At 37.5% G+C, this 19,577-nt stretch overlaps 1 protein-coding gene across 1 annotated transcript; it reads right to left on the bottom strand.

Annotated features, from left to right (window-relative positions):
- Positions 1 to 112: 112 nt before the first annotated feature.
- On the bottom strand, positions 113 to 19,322 carry LOC117324173 (lysophosphatidylserine lipase ABHD12-like). Its single transcript, XM_033879857.1, has 12 exons — positions 19,224 to 19,322; positions 15,190 to 15,299; positions 14,666 to 14,777; positions 13,908 to 14,018; positions 11,995 to 12,071; positions 11,526 to 11,655; positions 10,998 to 11,035; positions 10,407 to 10,486; positions 7,226 to 7,308; positions 5,598 to 5,676; positions 2,458 to 2,576; positions 113 to 2,142 (listed from the first exon to the last, which is right to left on the bottom strand). The coding sequence occupies exons 1-12, from the start codon at positions 19,235 to 19,237 to the stop codon at positions 2,010 to 2,012; spliced, it is 1,086 nt and encodes a 361-aa protein (XP_033735748.1). The 5' UTR covers positions 19,238 to 19,322; the 3' UTR covers positions 113 to 2,009.
- Between the last annotated feature and the right edge of the window lie 255 nt (positions 19,323 to 19,577).

Genomic DNA, 19,577 nt, shown 5'->3' with positions numbered 1-19,577 from the left:
CAAATATGAATGATATCCAGAGCATAGTTCTAGAGAAGATGTCATTTATGGCAATATTGTCAAATTGACTCTTAAACTGATTCAACTGTAAAATATAAATAACAAAAAAGAATTTCGGTTTTATACCAACAGGCTCTTTATTTCATATACAATGATATGTATATTGATTGTCTATAGTAACCAAAGATTCAACACAATATATCTCACTTAATACAATCCTGAAGGGCATGTCATGGTCACTGCAGTGACTCCTCAAGTCAGCTTCATATTAATTAAACTAGCAATGCCCATGATAGAATTATAGTTTTAATTCTATAACCATACCTTTAATTGAATTATTTGGTGTTTAATTGATTAATATTTAATGATTAACATATACTAATTAAGCCTTAAATGTAACCATTTGGTATTATTGACTATAAATACTTGTTTTCATTCCCTCATTCTACAGTCTACATAAATCTTATTTGGGTGATTTAAATCTCACACCATCTTAAACAAATTACTTACATATCTGATAGTTTCTGCATATAAATAATTACAACTGTATGCATCAATGCATTCAATAAAAGTACTGTTTATATATATAGCTTATTTGAGTCATACCTGGAAGCTCTGTTGCCAGGTATAAAATTCCAAAATTAGCCATTGGTTTTCATGAGCCTATTTTCAAAATAATACTGATACATAAAAAATCCCATAAATAACATGAAAATAAAATTAAACATAGCAGTAATCATAAAACTAAACAATAAATAGTTATACAGGACATACACATGTCTGATATTAACAGTAACAGTAAATGAGAACACCAACCAAACAACTTTTATACAGAGGTAACACGTTTCCAAACAGTCTGTCCGTGTGAATAAAAGTTTTTAAATTGGCAAAGTAAAACATTAAAGCTCATACAATAACTCAGCATGATAACAAAACTATGCCTTAAATAAAAGACAAAAAGAGTTGAGGTACAGTGTATATAGGTAAATCTCCAACCCCTCATCAGTAAAAGGTGTAAATGTATGCGATTATATAAAGAATACTACACATGTACAAAAAAATTGGTTAATCGTAAACTTTGGTCGTTTAACCTGGACTGATCATCACCAGGTATAGAACTGATGTTACATTAGTATGGTATGAGCATGAACCAAGTCTTGAATTTTTCATAAAGTATCTTGTAAACATTAATATCATATGAACAGACATTTTCTTCAAAAATGGTCAAGTATGACTTTAACCTTTTAATCTAGACAAATGACAGACAACATCTGATCAGGTGTAGATCTTGATGGTATAATAATATGGGGAGTGTATCTAAATCAGTTGAAGAATTTATGAGACATAATCTTGTAAAAAAATCTTTCAGAAACTGATGTAAAGAGTAACTACATCTGGATCTGTTGTCAGGCTTGTTAGATATCCTTACAGCCTTGTACCACTTGTATATAATCAACATGAATACAAGGAAGACCTATCATCGACATGTAGCTGTGAATATTTTTAAAGGTTCCACATAATACGAACATTCTCTAAAGTAAACAAAACTTAAAACTAACAACAGAACTTTCTTTGTAATTATAATTAGCATGATCTTATTAAAACTGACTTACTCTGATGAAATCTAAACCCTACTTACACTACTCACAATATGAATACAGCTAGTTTGTAACAAACATATCACCCATTCATGATGCTGTCAAATGTTCTGGTATTGTATGTTGTCACCATGTTTTGTTGGCAGATAGGAAAAATTAAATGAGCAAGAACATAAACTCAAAAGAAAATGGGCACTCCCAATCTGCTATTGATGTTTGATTGAACATGACAGAGCTGGAATAAGTTACATGATTTTCAGATATTGTAGGAACCAAGTAGTAACTAATAAATTACTATCATTGTACATGTGATGATGAAATCTCACTGAAAAGTGAAGAAAACTATTGCATTTATGGTAATTTAAATGCAGTCAGATTTCATTATGTTTAAGATGAGCTGCAAGATATTAACTACTGATCCTTGTTGTCAGCCCGATGGTCCAGCGTTCCAGGACTCAGCGCGGCCCAGTCTATGTCTGTACTACAGTTATAGTCCTTATCACAGAAGGACGAGTCACCACAGCCACAAGTCTTGAGGAACTTCCTACGTAAAACAACAATATCAAAATCTGATTCTTTCACAACATCTTTACATCAGCACAAGTTCAGAGATTCCTACTTAAATCATAAGAAGATTTTAACACCATAGAACTGTATGAGAGTCCTATCACAAAATAACATATAGCGGATTCCAACATCAGAGAATGTTAGGAGATTCCCACCATACAATGCCAGGACACTCCTATTACAAAACAACATTAGGAGATTTTAACATCAGAGATTGTTAGGAGGTCGCCATCACAAATCTGCAGCTAACACATCTTGCACAGACATACTCAAATATTACACTGATATTTACCTGACAATGTAGGGAAACTCCGGTGCCTGGCTAATGTGGATATGTCCACAATGATTCACAGCGTAGAACTGTACAGGTCCAGCACCATTAGGCCGATTCTTCAAAGCTACCTCATATAACTGTTAACAAAACACATCAGGGGTAGGATTAGACAGGGACAGAACACATCAGGGGTAGGATAAGACAAGAACCGAAAACATCAGGAATAGGATTAGACAGGAACCAAAAACATCAGTGGTAGGACTAGACAGGAACCAAACACATCAGAGGTAGGATTAGACAGGATCCAAACACATCAGGGGTAGGATTAGACAGGGACAGAACACATCAGGGGTAGGATTAGACAGGGCAGAACACATCAGGGGTAGGATTAGACTGAAACCGAACACATCAGGGGTAGGATTAGACAGGGACAGAACACATCAGGGGTAGGATTAGACAAGAACCGAAAAACATCAGGAATAGGATTAGACAGGAACCAAAAACATCAGTGGTAGGATTAGACAGGAACCAAACACATCAGGGGTAGGATTAGACTGAAACCGAACACATTAGGGGTAGGATTAGACAGGAACAAAACACATCAGGGGTAGGATTAGACAGGAACCGAAAACATCAGGAATAGGATTAGACAGGAACCAAAAACATCAGGAATAGGATTAGACAGGAACCAAAAACATCAGTGGTAGGATTAGACAGGAACCAAACACATCAGGGGTAGGATTAGACTGAAACTGAACACATCAGGGGTAGGATTAGACAGGGACAGAACACATCAGGGATAGGATTAGACTGAAACCGAACACATCAGGGGTAGGATTAGACAAGGACAGAACACATCAGGGGTAGGATTAGACAAGAACCGAAAACATCAGGGGTAGGATTAGACAGGAACCAAAAACATCAGTGGTAGGACTAGACAGGAACCAAACACATCAGGGGTAGGATTAGACTGAAACCGAACACATCAGGGGTAGGATTAGACTGAAACCGAACACATCAGGGGTAGGATTAGACAAGAACCGAAAGCATCAGGAATAGGATTAGACAGGAACCAAAAACATCAGTGGTAGGATTAGACAGGAACCAAACACATCAGGGGTAGGATTAGACTGAAACCGAACACATCAGGGGTAGGATTAGACAGGAACAAAACACATCAGGGGTAGGATTAGACGGGAACCAAAAACATAGGGGTAGGATTAGACAGGAACCAAACACATAAGGGGTAGGATTATACAGGGACTGAACACATAAGTGGTAGGATTATACAGGAACAAAACACATCAGGGGTAGGATTAGACAGGAACCACAAACATCAGGGGTAGGATTAGACAGGAACCAAAACATAGGGGTAGGATTAGACAGGAACCAAACACATAAGGGGTAGGATTATACAGGGACTGAACACATAAGGGGTAGGATTATACAGGAACAAAACACATCAGGGGTAGGATTAGACAGGAACAAAACACATCAGGGGTAGGATTATACAGGAACAAAATACATAAGGGGTAGGATTATACAGGAACAAAACACATCAGGGGTAGGATTATACAGGAACAAAACACATCAGGGGTAGGATTAGACAGGAACAAAATACATCAGGGGTAGGATTATACAGGAATGAAGCACCTATTGATAGAGCAATCAAGTACAGTAGTAAATAAGTAAACTGGGGATAAACACATCAGACAGATCAGAGTAGGATAAGGTTTGAATTCTACAACATCTAAATTGGTAGGTCAATCATAATCCTACTGTAAATACAGCCAACAAATACATGGGGTAGGATCAGTCTTGAATCCAACAACAACACCATATGGTAGTACGTTTAATCTCCTAATAGATTCAACTGGAAAACAGATAGGATATCAAGTTCACCCAACCCCATCCTGTTAACTTATTCTGTCTGATCATAGATGTTCTACTGCAACATAATTACTAATCGTATGCCCTAGTCTGGAAAACGGGGTAAACTCTTCCAATTCTGTAGGGAATTTGCAAAAAATCGAACTTGGCTGGATATAAATATTAGCAAAAATCATATGGTGATTTCAAATCTTTCAAAGAGAAAACAAGAGATCCCAGAGGGATCTTGTTGCCCACCATTGAATGATCTTTATAGGTTCCATGTCAGATTGATCTTCTCTCTATTTTTTCCTTCCTCATAATAATCTGTGTAAATTGAGAAACATCCCTCAAGTACTTTTCAAACAAGGGGAACTTAAATATGAAATTTGAGATTTAGCGATAAGGGCTGTCTGCCGACCATGTTGTTTTCAGATTGGTCCCAAAATGCAATACGACTGACCAAGGTGAACCTACATATGAAATTTCAGAAAGATCCCTTCAGTTCTTTCTGAGAAATAGCGATAACAAACTTCAATTGTCAAAATCCAAGATGGCTGCCTGTCGGTCATGTTGTTTTCCGATCGGTTCCAAAATGCAATATGCATAACTACAGACCAAGGGGAACCTACATATGAAATTTGAGAAAGATCCTTTTAGTGTTTTCTGAGAAATAGCAAACTTAAATTGTCAAAATCCAAGATGGCTGCCTGTCAGCCATGTTGTGTTCTTATCAGTCCCAAGATGCAATATACATAACTACGGACCAAGGGGAACCTACATATGAAATTTCAGAAAGATCCCTTCAGTTCTTTCTGAGAAATAGCGATAACAAACTTCAAATGTCAAAATCCAAGATGGCTGCCTGTCGGTCATGTTGTTTTCCGATCGGTTCCAAAATGCAATATGCATAACTACAGACCAAGGGGAACCTACATATGAAATTTTAGAAAGAACCCTTCAGTACTTTCTTAGAAATAGCGATAACAAAAATTGTTTACGGACGGACGGATGGACAAGCTGATTCCAGTATACCCCCCTAACTTCGTTGCGGGGGTATAATCACTCAAAATGTAAAGAACAAAGCGAAAAAGCCATTGCCTGCTTCAATTAGCAGGTAGCCATTATTTATATTTCATTAAATAAATCATATATTTTATTAATATTTTTTTATTGTGTTGAGTGATAAACATCTATATTCTATTAAGAATTACAATGGTATATTTATATTCCATTGTAAAGTAAAGTTGTGAGAACATACTGGCTGTAAGCCTAAAAAGTGTACATACCTTCATTCCTAGATCAATTGGGACATCCCCGTCGTCTTTGGAATGCACCATCATGATCGGCACTGTAATGTGTGTTATACTGTAACAAAGGTTGGACTATAGTACTGGACCTAACGATGTGTTATACTGTAACAAAGGTTGGACTACAGTACTGGACCTAACGATGTGTTATACTGTAACAAAGGTTGGACTACAGTACTGGACCTAACATGTACACAATGTGTTATACTGTAACAAAGGTTGGACTACAGTACTGGACCTAACATGTACACAATGTGTTATACTGTAACAAAGGTTGGACTACAGTACTGGACCTAACATGTACACCATGTGTTATACTGTAACAAAGGTTGGACTACAGTACTGGACCTAACATGTACACAATGTGTTATACTGTAACAAAGGTTGGACTACAGTACTGGACCTAACATGTACATGATGTGTTATACTGTAACAAAGGTTGGACTACAGTACTGGACCTAACATGTACACAATGTGTTATACTGTAACAAAGGTTGGACTACAGTATACTGGACCTAACATCTACACGATGTGTTATACTGTAACAAAGGTTGGACTACAGTACTGGACCTAACATGTACATGATGTGTTATACTGTAACAAAGGTTGGACTACAGTACTGGACCTAACATGTACATGATGTGTTATACTGTAACAAAGGTTGGACTACAGTATACTGGACCTAACATGTACATGATGTGTTATACTGTAACAAAGGTTGGACTACAGTACTGGACCTAACATGTACACAATGTGTTATACTGTAACAAAGGTTGGACTACAGTACTGGACCTAACATGTACACAATGTGTTATACTGTAACAAAGGTTGGACTACAGTACTGGACCTAACATGTACATGATGTGTTATACTGTAACAAAGGTTGGACTACAGTACTGGACCTAACATGTACACAATGTGTTATACTGTAACAAAGGTTGGACTACAGTACTGGACCTAACATGTACATGATGTGTTATACTGTAACAAAGGTTGGACTACAGTACTGGACCTAACATGTACACGATGTGTTATACTGTAACAAAGGTTGGACTACAGTACTGGACCTAACATGTACATGATGTGTTATACTGTAACAAAGGTTGGACTACAGTACTGGACCTAACATGTACATGTGTTATACTGTAACAAAGGTTGGACTACAGTACTGGACCTAACATGTACACAATGTGTTATACTGTAACAAAGGTTGGACTACAGTACTGGACCTAACATGTACACGATGTATTATACTGTAATAAATGTAAGAAATGAATTAGCATTGTTTAATGTCTACCAAGTCTAAAAGAGATTGCTAAGAAGATGAACAATTACCGGTAGATATCAAGACAAGAAAGAAAAAAAAAAGTAAGAATTTTTTTAAAAATTAGGGTACCAAAATTCTCCCCAACCAAATTTTTTACAAATGCACAAAAATAATGGAGATCAACAATAAACATATTTGCTATGTTGGCCTCAAAAGAGAGACTAAAAATAATCTTCATATACCTACAGTGGTGAGTGCCCTAACCCAACAGACACAATATTAAAGCAGGCTATACAGTATTAACATACTCAGACCTTGTCATATGGTCTAGTGTACTTACTGCTTGTCACTCTCAAAACTGATGTTGATTTGAGCAGCAGTGTCCAGAAAGGCTCTCTCAAACCAAGGTAAAAATCTGAAAGGCTGAAATAGAAAACAAATTCTGGCTACAAACTTGTCAACAAGCATTTGTATACAGGAGACAATACAACTGCATGCCTTGATAATCCAGTAATTATCCTCAAATACCAGGCGTATTCTTGGATAAATACAATTAAGTCAACCAAGAGTCAAAGAGATCTTTCAAAAACTAAATAAAAGTATTTATTACATTTTTGTCAGTGAAATATAGAAATCTATCAAACTAATAAAACTGATATTTTTACTGCAGCAATGAGCAGTGAAAATATAAGATTTTGCAGTGAAAATATAAGATTTTGCAGTGAAAATAAAAGTTTTTGACTAATCAGAGCGAACCCTTGTATTCACCTCATTGAAACTTGCAGATTTTTCCAATCCAAGCTAAGATAGATAAATTGGTTATTTTGCTGTATTTCTGAAATATTCAGACTAGTTTTTGACAACATACTCACTTGACTTTAGCTACTTATGCACAGATTCTCCGATAACAGAAGCAAACACTTAATTGCCCAGTGACAGTTGGTTGGTACTCACCAGTGACAGTGGGTTGGTACTCACCAGTGACAGTGGGTTGGTACTCACCAGTGACAGTGGGTTGGTACTCACCGGTGACAGTGAGTTGGTACTCACCAGAGACAGTGGGTTGGTACTCACCAGTGACAGTGGGTGGGTACTCACCAGTGACAGTGGGTTGGTACTCACCTGTGACAGTGGGTTGGTACTCACTAGTGACAGTGGGTTGGTACTCACCAGTGACAGTGGGTTGGTACTCACCAGTGACAGTGGGTTGGTACTCACCAGTGACAGTGGGTTGGTACTCACCAGTGACAGTGGGTTGGTACTCATTAGTGACAGTGGGTTGGTACTCATTAGTGACAGTGGGTAGGTACTCACCAGTGACAGTGGGTTGGTACTCACCTGTGACAGTGAGTTGGTACTCATTAGTGACAATGGGTTGGTACTCACCAGTGACAGTGGGTTGGTACTCACCAGAGACGGTGGGTTGGTACTCACCAGTGACAGTGAGTTGGTACTCACCAGTGACAGTGGGTTGGTACTCACCAGTGACAGTGGGTTGGTACTCACCAGTGAGAGTTGGTTGGTACTCACCAGTGACAGTGGGTTGGTACTCACCAGTGACAGTGGGTTGGTACTCACCAGTGACAGTGGGTTGGTACTCACCAGTGACAGTGAGTTGGTACTCACCAGAGACAGTGGGTTGGTACTCACCAGTGACAGTGAGTTGGTACTCACCAGTGACAGTGGGTTGGTACTCACCAGTGACAGTGGGTTGGTACTCACCAGTGACAATGGGTTGGAACTCATTAGTGACAGTGGGTTGGTACTCACCAGTGACAGTGGGTTGGTACTCACCAGTGACAGTGGGTTGGTACTCACCAGTGACATGGGTGGTACTCACCGGTGACAGTGGGTTGGTACTCACCAGTGACAGTGGGTTGGTACTCACCAGTGACAGTGGGGTTGGTACTCACCAGTGACAGTGGGTTGGTACTCACCAGTGACAGTGGGTAGGTACTCACCAGTGACAGTGGGTTGGTACTCATAAGTGACAGTGGTTGGTACTCACCAGTGACAGTGGGTTGGTACTCACCAGTGACAGTGGGTTGGTACTCACCAGTGACAGTGGGTTGGTACTCACCAGTGACAGTGGGTTGGTACTCACCAATGACAGTGGGTAGGTACTCACTAGTGACAGTGGGTTGGTACTCACCAGTGACAGTGGGTTGGTAATTCACCAGTGACAGTGGGTTGGTACTCACAGTGACAGTGGGTTGGTACTCACCAGTGACAGTGGGTTGGTACTCACCAGTGACAGTGGGTTGGTACTCACCAGTGACAGTGTTGGTACTCACCAGTGACAGTGGGTTGGTACTCACCAGTGACAGTGGGTTGGTACTCACCAGTGACAGTGGGTTGGTACTCACCAGTGACAGTGGGTTGGTACTCACCAGTGACAGTGGGTAGGTACTCATTAGTGACAGTGGGTTGGTACTCACACGTGACAGTGGGTAGGTACTCACCAGTGACAGTGGGTTGGTACTCACCAGTGACAGTGGGTTGGTACTCATTAGTGACAGTGGGTTGGTACTCACCAGAGACAGTGGGTTGGTACTCACCAGTGACAGTGAGTTGGTACTCACCAGTGACAGTGGGTTGGAACTCATTAGTTACAGTGGGTTGGTACTCACCAGTGACAGTGGGTTGGTACTCATTAGTTACAGTGGGTTGGTACTCACCAGTGACAGTGGGTTGGTACTCATTAGTTACAGTGGGTTGGTACTCACCAGTGACAGTGGGTTGGTACTCACCAGTGACAGTGGGTTGGTACTCATTAGTGACAGTGGGTTGGTACTCATTAGTGACAGTGGGTTGGTACTCACCAGTGACATTGGGTTGGTACTCACCAGTGACAGTGAGTTGGTACTCACCAGTGACAGTGGGTTGGTACTCACCAGTGACAGTGAGTTGGTACTCACCAGTGACAGTGGGTTGTTACTCACCAGTGACAGTGGGTTGGTACTCACCAGTGACAGTGGGTTGGTACTCACCAGTGACAGTGGGTTGGTACTCACCAGTGACAGTGGGTAGGTACTCACCAGAGACAGTGGGTTGTTACTCACCAGTAACAGTGGGTTGGTACTCATTACTGACAGTGGGTTGGTATTTACCAGTGACAGTGGGTTGGTACTCACCAGTGACAGTGGGTTGGTACTCACCAGTGACAGTGGGTTGGTACTCACCAGTGACAGTGGGTAGGTACTCACCAGTGACAGTGTGTTGGTACTCACCAGTGACAGTGGGTTGGTACTCATTAGTGACAGTGAGTTGGTACTCATTAGTGACAGTGGGTTGGTACTCACCAGTGACAGTGGGTTGGTACTCACCAGTGACAGTTGGTTGGTACTCACCAGTGACAGTGGGTTGGTACTCACCAGTGACACTGGGTTGGTACTCACTAGTGACAGTGGGTGGGTACTCACCAGTGACAGTGGGTTGGTACTCACCAGTGACAGTGGGTTGGTACTCATTAGTGACATTTGGTTGGTATACGTACTCACAAGTGAAATGTTGGTACTCACCTTTGAAAGTGGGTGCTTACGAGCTGCATCTCTAAGATTGTTGAAAGGTGCTTCAAGAACAAGACCGGCCAATTTCTCTTCTGTGAATACAGGTAAAATCTTTATGAGGAAGCATTTTGCCATACAGGTATCATAGGTATGATATGACATACTGTACTTCCTGTACCTGTCATGATAATTGTATAAATTGTACCATGAGAAATGGTTAGAATTTGTGTCCTTGTGTCTATACCCAGGTATTTATATCATCAAATGAACAATTTGACATGATCATATTAAAAGTATTCCCATTGTGTGTTTGTTAAATGTAAAAATCACAAAGCTTTGTCTACAGTTCCAAACCATATCATATTTAAAAATATAATATAATTTGTTTAATTTTTAAAAGTTTGTTGTTTATAAAACTAGCCACTTGATATTGAGCAACACCAAGAGGAAAGGTGACAATCATCAAACTGTCTTAGTTACAGATTTGCACCAATCAAGATTGTGGAAAGTTGTACTGATTAACATGTATGTCAAATGTCTGACAGGAGAGTTGATAAAGGGGGATAATTATTGCCAATGAACTAGGGAGTTTTGGTTACTTACTTGTATAACACAAATGTCTCACCAGCAATGTAGCCACCCTGTAAAACATATCATAAATCAAAATCCCAAAGGAAATAGCTTAAAACTCCAGAAAGGATTAGCTTATAATCAATGAATCACTGGGAAATCCCATCATGCATAGAGAAACTAAAGGATTGAACACTTATACAAATGTATATTATGGACTGATGTCAGATATATCCTAGAATTCATGGAAATATTATTAAATACCCTGTACACAGTGATTGGCCGCAGATATTACCCAGAATCCTTTGAAATGTTAACACTTACCCTGTACCTAGTGAGTGGCCCCAGATATTACCCAGAAACCTTTGAAATGTTAACACTTACCCTGTGCCTAGTGAGTGGTCCCAGATATTACCCAGAATCCTTTGAAATGTTAACATTTACCAACCTAGTCGATGGCCCCAGATATTACCCAGAATCCTTTGAAATGTTAACACTTACCCTGTACCTAGTGAGTGGTCCCAGATATTACCCAGAATCCTTTGAAATGTTAACACTTACCCTGTGCCTAGTGAGTGGCCCCAGATAATGATTGGAGAGTCACCACAATGTTCTTTGACCCATTTGTACATACAGAAGGCATCCTCAACTACTCCCTCCTCTGTGGGGCTCCCCGAGGAGTCAGCAAACCCTGCAACAGAACAACTTGTATTTGATATTTTCATGATTTTTTACCACACAAATGATATATAGATAATTATGTGGTTATACATAACATGTTCAGATTACCATTCATATGTTATATAGGCATCATGTCCACATTACCTCAAAGGTATTTTAACATTTTCATGCTAGCTGATTTACCTCTATAGTCAGTCAAGAATGCTTAAAAGTTTAATAGGTATTTTAACATTATTCAAACATGTTCACTCAAACTGATTTACCCAGGTATCAGGGGCCTCTGTAATCTATACAAAATCAGTACAGGTATTTTAATTTAACACAAACATGTTCACATCAGCTGATTTACCTCTGTAGTCAATAGAGAAAACATGATTATCCAGGGATGAGAGACGCTTTAACATGTTCATTCTAGGTGTATGGGCCCTGAAAAACCAGAAGTGTATATCATTGATTATTACCCCCAACAAATGCTGACCATGAATTTTTTTTATTTATTATTGTTACTATCGGGAAAATTACTAACCAACAGGAACATGACACTGATTGGAAACGGTTACCAGAAAGAGGCAGTGAACGCAAGGTTGTCAGAGACAGGTACTGGCTGAAAGATGCTGTCAGATAGAGACCGCCCATGGCCACCAGGATGAGATTACCAGATACAGGCCACCAGAATGAGGCTGTGTAACAGATACAGGCCATCAGAATGAGGCTGTGTAATAGATACAAGCCATCAGAATGAGGCTGTGTAATAGTTACAAGCCATCAGAATGAGGCTGTGTAATAGATACATGCCATCAGAATGAGGCTGTGTAATAGATACCAGCCATCAGAATGAGGCTGTGTAATAGATACAAGCCATCAGAATGAGGCTGTGTAATAGATACAGGCCACCAGAATGAGGCTGTCAGATAGAGACCGCCCACTAGAATGAGATTACCAGGTACAGCCGACCAGAATGAGGCTGTCTGATACAGACCATAAAGACTGTCTGATACAGACTATAAAGACTGTCTGATACAGGACATCAGAATTAGGTCAATATAAATGGATACAGACCACCAGAATGAGGCTGTGTAATAGATACAAACCATTAGAATGAGGCTGTCAGATACAGACCATCATGAACTGTATGATACAGGACATCAGAATAAGGTTAGTAGATACAAGCCATCAGAATGAGGCTGTGTAATAGATACAGGCCATCAGAATGAGGCTGTGTAATAGATACAGACCACCAGAACGAGGCTGTAAGTTAGAGACCATCAGAATAGATACAGATCATCAGAGTGAGGTTATCAGAAAACAAAAGGCTTTTGTAGTGTTATAAGACTAACAGTTAATTGAAATGACTAATCACTTTACTGCAGCCTAAGGTCACTAGATATCTAATTTACAGACAGAGCCCCATCTGATAGACCGGTACTTGAGACCACATTAACTAATAGTTAGGCTTAGTATCATGTACAATTTTGTATATATCATGTATTGTAGTTAGTTCATTGTTCTTATGTAAGAGAGTTCCCTCCTGTACCTGGACCTATAAACATGTACATCACAAATGTATACGATTGAGTTTGTCACGATACCAAAGACAAAGATTTAACAGCCACCAGAATAAGGCTGTTAAAAGAAGAACTTTCAGAATGAGACTGTGAGATAGAAGCTATCAGAATGAAGGTGTCACAAAAATAAAAACTTTCAAAATTAGGCTGTTGTCACATAAAAAAAAAGAAGTTTCCCAATGAGACTTTTAGAAGATAATAAAATGCCACTATGAGAACTGTGAAAGAGAGATTTAAGAAGATTCAGAACATTTAGAATGTCATACACTGAAACCACTAGAATTGTACTATCAGATATAAGCTGCCTGAATCATATTTTCAGATAGAGGTCAAGGCTGTAATATTCAGGCCATCAATTGTTATATATAATTAGTTACCTAGTACATATAGCTGTAGTTCCATGAGGGTATATAAATATAGGTTTGTAGAACGTCAGATATAGTTACTCTGACCTAGTACATATTTATAGCTGTAGTTCCAATTGGGTATACTTGTATAACATCAGATATAGTTACTCTGACCTAGTACAATGTACATGTAGCTGTAGTTCCTATTGAGTATATAAATAAAGGTTTTCAGAACGGCAGATATAGTTACTCGGACCTAGTACATGTAGCTGCAGTTCCATTAGGGTATATAAATAAAGGTTTTCAGAACGTCAGATATAGAGCTGATCAGATTGGTTGTTGTTATTTACCTAGTAGCTGCAGTTCCATGAAGGTATATAAATATAGGTTTTCCTTCCTTCAATGTATGGATGTAGTCTTCTTCCTGCTCTGGCTCCGGTATACTCTCGGGTAGGACATGCCTGATTAGCAGTAACCACACATGTATTTGTACAGTGTACAAGTAAATTTGTACAGTGATTCTCTTAACCTTATTGCAAAGGGGCCTGTATCTTTTCCATTGGGAAAACATGGCAGTATTTTCTTAATTTTGGGTTAAAACATACTTTCTTAAAGCTCAAACAGAACCATCAAATCTTTGTTTAATATGCATAATTCAAAGCTGTTTTTTTGTAAATTGAAGGTATACATAAATGATAAATCAGAAAACATAAAAACATTTGAACATGCAAATCAATAAAACAGCTATTTCAAAGTTAAATAAAAGTGGGTACATGTAAGAAAAGAAGTTAAATATACATGATTACATATAATACTTTGGAGAAATACTGCCAAAAGTCAGTGGCATCTCATCTTTATACTTAATAAATCAGATATCATTAAATAATTACATATGTAGAGTACTTGAGTCTGTATAAAGTGATCAGGTTTATTCTGAGAAACAAGACAGAATGAAACACTGAAATATCAATTTAAACCTCAATACTATTACCACACCAAGATTGTAATTAATCCCCTGAAAACAATGCCTGTTGTGAAGGTTCATTGTTATAAATAAAGAAAAGGAAATCTACAGAATTACAAACATCACAGACATACATGTACATACCAAACACCTATCCTCACTCCATTTGTCACCGGCAGATAAAAACATCGGCCACTCTTTAGATTTTTGTTACCAAGTCTCTTTGGTTTAGAATAATCTACAAACGGTGCTTTTACTACAACAAACAGTAGAGTTTTAATAGAATTAGGTTATATTCCTGATAAAGTATAGGTAATAATTATATAATTACTCTTGCTTTGATGGAAATGAGAATGACCGGTAGAAACAAAATTAATCAGTTTTCAAAACATGTCAAAGTTGCGAAAAATATATTCAATAATTTAGTTTGACTAAACATAATGAAGTCTGATCTTGTCCAAAATATCAGCATCATATATATCACAAGGCAAAAATTCTGCAATCTTTTGTTTAAGAAGATAGAGAGACAAAGTGAGGGTAGCACAATATATATTTACAAACTACTTTATTTGCCTCATTCATAACAGAGGCAAAGTTACAAAAAACAGAAGATAGTTGTTTTTTGTGTGCTGACAAACCAATTTGTCATAGGAGCAAAGAGAATTTACCAATGTGAAGGAACACCATTTTGGTCTGGAGCCAGGGGTTGATGATCACCATAATTGGAAGTGCAACATAAAGTCCAAAGAAGAATGTTACTGGCACTGCGACGGTATACCTGTAACACAACACAGAAAATACCTGTAACACAACACAGATACATATACCTGTAACACAACACAGATACCTGTAATACAACACAGAAAATACCTGTAATACAACACAGATACCTGTAACACAACACAGATACCAGTAACACAATACAGATACCGGTAACACAACACAGATACATGTAACACAACACAAATACCTGTAACACAACACAGAAAATACCTGTAACACAACAGATATACCTGTAACACAACACAGATACCTGTAACACAACAGATATACCTGTAACACAACACAGATATACCTTTAACACAACACAGATATACCTGTAACACAACACAGATACCTGTAACACAACACAAATATACCAGTAATACAACACAGATATACCTGTAACATAATTAACACATGGGGCAAAGAAGGAATTCAAACAGTGTAAACAATAAGGTTTGTTCCTTATCCCTTGTAACATAACACAGATATACCTGTAACATAACACAGGTACCTGTAACATAACACAGGTACCTGTAACATAACACAGATATACCTGTAACATAACACAGATATACCTGTAACATAACACAGATATACCTTTAACACAACACAGATACCTGTAACACAACACAGATATACCTGTAACATAACACAGGTACCTGTAACATAACACAGATATACCTTTAACACAACACAGATACCTGTAACACAACACAGATATACCTGTAACATAACACAGATATACCTGTAACATAACACAGGTACCTGTAACATAACACAGATATACCTGTAACATAACACAGATATACCTGTAACATAACACAGATATACCTGTAACACAACACAGAAAATACCTGTAACACAACACAGATACCTGTAACACAACACAGATATACCTGTAACACAACACAGATACCTGTAACACAACACAGATATACCTGTAACATAACACAGATATACCTGTAACACAACACAGATACCTGTAACACAACACAGATATACCTGTAACATAAAACAGATATACCTTTAACACAACACAGAAACCTGTAACACAACACAGATATACCTGTAACATAACACAGGTACCTGTAACATAACACAGATATACCTGTAACATAACACAAATATACCTGTAACAGAACCCAGATATACCTGTAACACAACACAAATACCTGTAACACAACCCAGATACCTGTAACACAACACAGATACATGTAACACAACACAAATACCTGTAACACAACAAAGATATACCTCTACAACACAATGCATTCACACAAATTTTAGGGTTTTGTGTATCACCAATGACCTTTGATTTCCTATACAAAACAAGCTGGGAATTCCTCAGATTTTGCTAGACTTCTTTGTATATTTTACAATTGAGGGCACTCATACAAAACTTTAATTTAAAATCTTGGATTTTTGTATACATTTTTGAAAACCGCACATCCCACCATAAAATACTTTTGTTTCATTGAGCAGTTGTTTTTTTTATTTGTCGCTTATCTTTTTTCAAAATGTGCAAAGAAATTTGTCAAAAATCAAAAACTGTTCAGACAAAAATGTTTCTGATGAAAAAAAAGTTGGGAGTTTTCAATAAAATATACTAATATCCAAAATTTAGATTTTTTATATTGGGCACACTCTTCTTCTTATTTTAACTCGCCTCTGTCAATAATTACGATTATGGGAGTGTTTTGTGGGGGTGCACAGGGGTGCTAATTAAAAAAAAAAGATAGAGAAAGAGAGAAAGAGAGAGGTTTTTTTTAGTATGGTTAAAAGGATAAAAGTTTATTGTCACCTAGTGTTTGTGTTTGTTTATAAGAGGTTCACTCAATCTTAAAATAAGGTGAATTACCAATGAATTGGCACAAATATATATAGTTACTCATAATTATTTTAGTATGTAGATATCGGTCAAGATCACAATACAGAGTTATTTCCCTTGCTGTCAAAACCCTACTCGCCGATAAGTCAACAAAAGAAGGTATCAATAGCCGTATTTGATATGTTAATATATACATATCATTTTCTAATGTAATGTAATGTGTTGATGTTGTGAGATGTTTTTGGGTAGTTTTTGGGTGTTTTTGGGTGTTTTGGGGTGTTTTGGGGTGTTTTTGGGTAAATCGTTCTGCTGCATGTCGACTTTCCAGGTAATTCCCGAACAGTTATAACTAATTAGTTTACTGTGCAATTTGTAGATTTTTGGATGATGCAATTTCGTGTATCTATGCACTGGGGCTCTGCTTTGATATTTTGATTTATAAGTATTCACGACGTATGTCAGTTCATAGACAGTCCGAATTTCCTCTGGCCTTGACAACATATCTGCTGTAGGACAGAGACTTATAATGTATACTATATATATAGATCTCTGTGTAGGACAAGTCCAGCTAGTATTTAGTTTAAACCTTTTAAAACTCTGTTGGAAGATCGTTGTATCAAATAAGAGCTGTTGGAGAACAGCATAGCTCGTCTCGCAAATGTTTGTCAATAAATAATTAAAATATATTAATTGGAATGGTTTCGCGTATTGCATTAATAATATTTAAATTGTGTACTTAATCAGATGATGCTTTGTGAATTCATGCAATTTTCAAAACCATACCAATTTATATACAGTGTATATATAAATTATTTATTGACAAACATTCGGGAGACAAGCTATGCTGTTGTAGATTAAATGAATATATTAAATACAAATGTAATTGCTTTTGGACATATTTCTTCAATTTTTTGACAAAATATTATCATAATGAGAGTTGTCTCCCTTGAAAAATGTGGACCGGTATAAATTGTCTATTGTGAGCATTTTCACATTGTTTTATTTTCAGTTTCACCCCAAGAAGGGATAGTGTAACTCCATAGGGACTCTTTTACCAAATATCAGCACCCTAGTACAATCATAAAGTGATGTGTTCAATAGCTTTCAACATTTGCACAAATTTTTTTTTAAATGTGTTTTTTCCCCAAAAAAATATTTCAGTTTAACTCCGGCAAGGGATAGTTTAACCCCCACAGGGAACCTAATACCATGTATTACTATGCCTTTCAACACTCACAATATAAACTTAACACAAAGTCCAAAGATTTAAAAACAAAAACAAAAAAACACAGATTTAAAAAGAAAAAATCCATTTTTTTTTTTTGAAGTTTTACTCCAGGAAGGGATTGTCTTACTCCATAGGGACTCTATTGCCAAATATCAGCACCCTAGTACAATTACAAAGTGATGTATTAAAACCTCTTAACACTTGCACCAAAAACTTAACGCAGAAATATTCTATATTCTAAGTCCAAAAATTTGAAAATTCTGTTTTTTTCCAAAAAAAATCTTTTAGTTTAACTCCGGCAGGGGATAGTTTAACCCAAGAGGGATTCTATTACCAATTATCAGCACCCTAGTACAATCATAAAGTGATGTATTAATACCTTTCAACACTTGCACCAAAAACTTAACACAGAAATATTTTAAGTCCAAAAATTTGAAAATTCTGGTTCTTTCCCAAAAAAATCTTTTAGTTTAACTCCGGCAGGGGATAGTTTGACCCCCACAGGGACCACATTACCATAAATTACTATGCCTTTCAACACTTGCACCAAAATTTAACATTTGGAAAACCAACGCCGACGACGGAGTGACGACATAAGCTCTCACTCTTCTTCGAAGAGACGAGCTAAAAACGTACATCGATATTTACTATTTCATAAGGTTTAAAAATGTGTAATCAACTCGTGACATACATACTCAAAGGTCCAAACTGAACCAGTGCCTAACGTAACATCACATGTACAGTACCTTCCTTAGGCCCAGTTACATCTAACAACCAGTTAACACGAGATATATCACATGGTAGACATGAAAAATACATGCATTATACACATTTAGAATATTGGTATATCACTAAATATCAAAATGAATATGTAGCATTACCATAAGAAGTCCATGACAACTTTCGCACTAACACCTCGCGGTCGGTTGGATTTACAGTTTGGGTGCGTTCGGTTTACGATACGGGTCGATCGATCGATCGATAAATCTACAATGACAGACTGTGTTACATTTAATTACATTTTTAAAAAGCTGTAGCATGATGCATTACATAATTTTACTTTTTGTGCGATTTCTTTCAAAATATATATCAGTTTATATTGTATAGTATGCTTATACTGTGTATATATCTAATAACTAAATATTTTGACAAGCACAAGCACGTGTACCAATGTTTACAATTTCCGATCGTGTTTATAACGAAACAGATGATTGGCTTAGGAATGTGTCGACCAA

Source organism: Pecten maximus, chromosome 3 (genome assembly GCF_902652985.1).
Source record: "Pecten maximus chromosome 3, xPecMax1.1, whole genome shotgun sequence".
In the NCBI taxonomy this organism is placed as follows: domain Eukaryota; kingdom Metazoa; phylum Mollusca; class Bivalvia; order Pectinida; family Pectinidae; genus Pecten; species Pecten maximus.
The sequence above is the reverse complement of the archived record's forward strand: the minus strand, read 5'-3'. Positions and strand labels throughout refer to the sequence as shown.